At 24.9% G+C, this 3,596-nt stretch overlaps 1 protein-coding gene across 1 annotated transcript; it reads left to right on the top strand.

Annotated features, from left to right (window-relative positions):
* Positions 1-435: 435 nt before the first annotated feature.
* Positions 436-1,971, top strand: LOC114939419 (uncharacterized). The gene is made up of 4 exons (XM_085488292.1): positions 436-779; positions 873-1,117; positions 1,223-1,382; positions 1,715-1,971. Exons 2-4 carry the CDS (start codon positions 941-943, stop codon positions 1,945-1,947), a joined length of 570 nt encoding a protein of 189 aa, XP_085344418.1. The 5' UTR covers positions 436-779; positions 873-940; the 3' UTR covers positions 1,948-1,971.
* The last annotated feature ends 1,625 nt before the right edge of the window (positions 1,972-3,596 follow it).

Raw genomic sequence — 3,596 nt, forward strand, 5'->3', positions numbered from 1 at the left:
ATTATTTAATTAATACTATTATTTATTATCGAAAAAATCAATATTGTTTTAAAATATTAATTTTTTAAATGTATATTATAATTGTTATCTAAAACCAAAATATTTAAATATAAATATATTTAGATAACAATTATAATATACATTTAAAAAATTAATATTTTAAAACAATATTGATTTTTTGAATAATAAATAATAGTATTAATTAAATAATAGTATTAATATAAATTAATCTAAATAATAGTGTTAATAAATAAATTCTATATTAATTTATTCCACTTTATATTTATATTTAAATATTTTGGTTTTAGATAACAATTATAATATACATTTAAAAAATTAATATTTTAAAACAATATTGATTTTTTCAATAATAAATAATAGTATTACTTAAATAATAGTATTAATATAAATTAATCTAAATAATAATGTTAATAAATAAATTCTATATTAATTTATTCCACTTTAAAGCCGGTAGCACATGGGTACATTCAATGCGGAGCGGAAAAGTCGTCAACATATACATACGAGTATATTCCTATGGTAGATAAGCTACGACAGGCCCAGCGTAGTCCGCTGTAGCATACTATCATAGGAATACATATGTTGAAATTTTTTCTGCTCTGCATTGAATTCACCAACGTATTATCGGCCTTAATATAACAAGTTTGTTGTTATACAACAATTCTGTTAAATAAGCATTATTAATTAAATTGATAATATTTTCTTGTTATTTTAAGATAACTTCAAGCAAACTACAGATAGCGTTCACGTAAATGCTGGTAAATAATTATTTTTATTCTTTATATGTTTTGTATTTTTTAAATATTCCTTTTTGTATAATATTTTAATATCCAATATAACTTAACTTTCAGAATTTTCAGAATTCAGAAAACAACTTCTTAAAGAAGTTCATCTGATTAATCTTAAATTAAATGATCTTATGGATAACGTGAATATACTTGTAAAAAAAGCCCGATATGCTGATGAGCCAGAACTAAATGATGACACTAATACGGCTGTTATGACTTTAATACAATCGTTTCCAGTCGTTACAGAGCAGGAATTAATGTCGATGGAAGAATGGCTATCGAGTTCAGCTGATAACATACATGCACTGGTGTGTACTTAATTATATTATTATATATTATTTAGATTATATTTTACATGATGAAAATTATTTTCTAATAAAGAACTTTTTTATTTTGTGAATTTTATATTTTAGAGTCATCAACTGCGTTTAATTGGAGGCACAGATCTTCCCCATGTAATCAAAGCCATTATGTCGAGAGCAATTTCAAATGAAGTTGGAATGCTATATTCCTGGGAGGGAGCTCGGCAAAAAAAAGCTTTTAAATCGCTAAAGTTCGTCCAAGTGATCATTGGTAAAATATATTATTTTATATACTCTACATCAAAACCATTTTAAGCATATACATATACGCTTGAATCAAGTTTCATCGTAACATAACTGTGTTGCGTAATCAAATAATATTTAAATAGAAAAATTTGAATTTGAATTTAATTTTGTTACATTACTTTGTCGCTTTCATTTTTTTATTCACAATTTTTTATTTAATATCTGTAATATATATGTATTATATGATGATGTTACGCATTAAAGTTCGCAGATCTGTTCACACCGGTTATGTTGCACAGTTACGTTATGTAATGCTCATATGCGTGCGTAACTTTTATATTTACTAAATGATTTTAGGTGTTGTTCGACTGAACTCCAAGACAAAATCTGCAACAGAATCGGATATCATAGAAGTAATAAAAAATTGGCTAGTTAGAAGTAAAGAACGCAGTAACAAGTTTCAATCAAAAAAGAAAACGGAAAACACTGTGTGTCAAACAGATTCCGTTTGTGAAACAGGCTCTGCTTGTGAAACAGGCTCCGTTTGTGAAACAGGCTCCGTTTCTGAGAAAGACCTTATTCAAGATTAAGATAATTATATGTATAACTTGCCGTTATATATATATAATTATTTGTTTTACATTTATTACAAATTAAAAGTAAAATTTTAAGGTTTTAAATACTATTAATTTGATTGTTCTGCTACTATATATATTATTTGCATTTATTATTTTTGTTTTTTTTATTTAGTGCACATTTATCAAAATTGCTTTTTGTTTTTATTTTAAAATTGAGTTCTTTTTATTTTAAAACTTTAAAACACAACAACGGTTGAAACAACAGTTTTTAATTGTATAGAATATATTATATATGTATGTATTAGAAATAACTTCATTGGATATCTGTACTATACATACATAATATGACATTTAAAATGTTTTTCGAAAATTATAATAAAAAATAAATGCTAAAAAATTATATTAATATACAAAAATATATGTATACAGTGAATATGTTTATTACATCCACTGTTTATATGTACATACATTTTCGTATATCCATATAATTTCTTTAGCATTTATTTTTTATGATATTCGAAAAACATTTTGTACGTCATATTATGTATATAGTACACGGATATCCAATGTCGAATAAAATTAGCTGGAATCTTGATATAATATATATATATATATATATATGTATATATGTACAATTAAAGGTAGATAATTAAAGTATTAGTTTAAAAATTTGTCACATTTTTATAATAAAATACTAAATACAAAATGATCAAAACCTATATATGGCTGTATATTTGAATCTTTTTGAACCTCTCAAATAATATATACATATAATATATGAAAATGTATATACATTAAATGTACATATAGATATATATATTGGATATACGTAGTACATGCATATGATGGACAGTATACGTTCTTTCGATATACATAGTACATGTATGTGCGAGGTACAGTATACGTTCTTTGGATGTACATAATACATGCATGTGATGTACAATATACGTTCTTTGGATATATATAATACATACATGTGATGTACAATACACGTTCTTTGGATACACATAGAATATGCTAAAAGTGCGACGATATGGATATACAAAAATGTATGTTCCATGTATGTACATTGGATGTACAAATGGATGTATAATAGATCTACCTGAGACCTACGGTGCATTGCTTTTGAACATCTATACGATCTGCAATGGACATCTTTCAGATGTGTTATGATATACACAGGATATCCAGAATCCATTTCCGTATATTCTATGTACATCTAGGGGATCTTTTGTGCTGACTGGGCATCTATTTATTTCGGGCTTACTTCTGTCAGTTATACATTGTTCATCAAAACAATGGTTAATTTTGTCGGGGGTTTGCTGTAAATATGATTTATTGTATTAATCTGGTATGTAAACATATATATTTTTGTAAATCTATAATTATTTGTATGATTAAGCGCATTAAGAGTATATTTATATGTATATAATTGTTTATAGATTACTTGAAAAGGGCTGCAATGACAGCCGAAACGTTGTAAATTAAACTAATTATTTAAAATAAATTATTGCCAGTCTGGTCGACTTTAAAATTGGAGGAGAGTTTTTCATTATTTATTACTGGCGACTCTTAAGGATTATCATTTATTTATTTATTAGTCTATAGTTATTTATTTATAAAGTTTGTAATTAAGAATTCTTAATAAAAATATTACTTTA

The sequence above is a fragment of the Nylanderia fulva genome, unplaced genomic scaffold (assembly GCF_048542155.1).
Source record: "Nylanderia fulva isolate GAGA-0341 unplaced genomic scaffold, ASM4854215v1 Scaffold671, whole genome shotgun sequence".
NCBI lineage: Eukaryota > Metazoa > Arthropoda > Insecta > Hymenoptera > Formicidae > Nylanderia > Nylanderia fulva.

Excerpts from the sequence above, each read along its gene's own strand:
- LOC114939419 (XM_085488292.1), top strand. The coding sequence starts at position 941 with ATGGATAACGTGAATATACTTGTAAAAAAAGCCCGATATGCTGATGAG. Across the intron at positions 1,118-1,222 it reads CTGATAACATACATGCACTG|AGTCATCAACTGCGTTTAAT; the intron begins GTGTGTACTTAA and ends TTTATATTTTAG. Across the intron at positions 1,383-1,714 it reads GTTCGTCCAAGTGATCATTG|GTGTTGTTCGACTGAACTCC; the intron begins GTAAAATATATT and ends AAATGATTTTAG.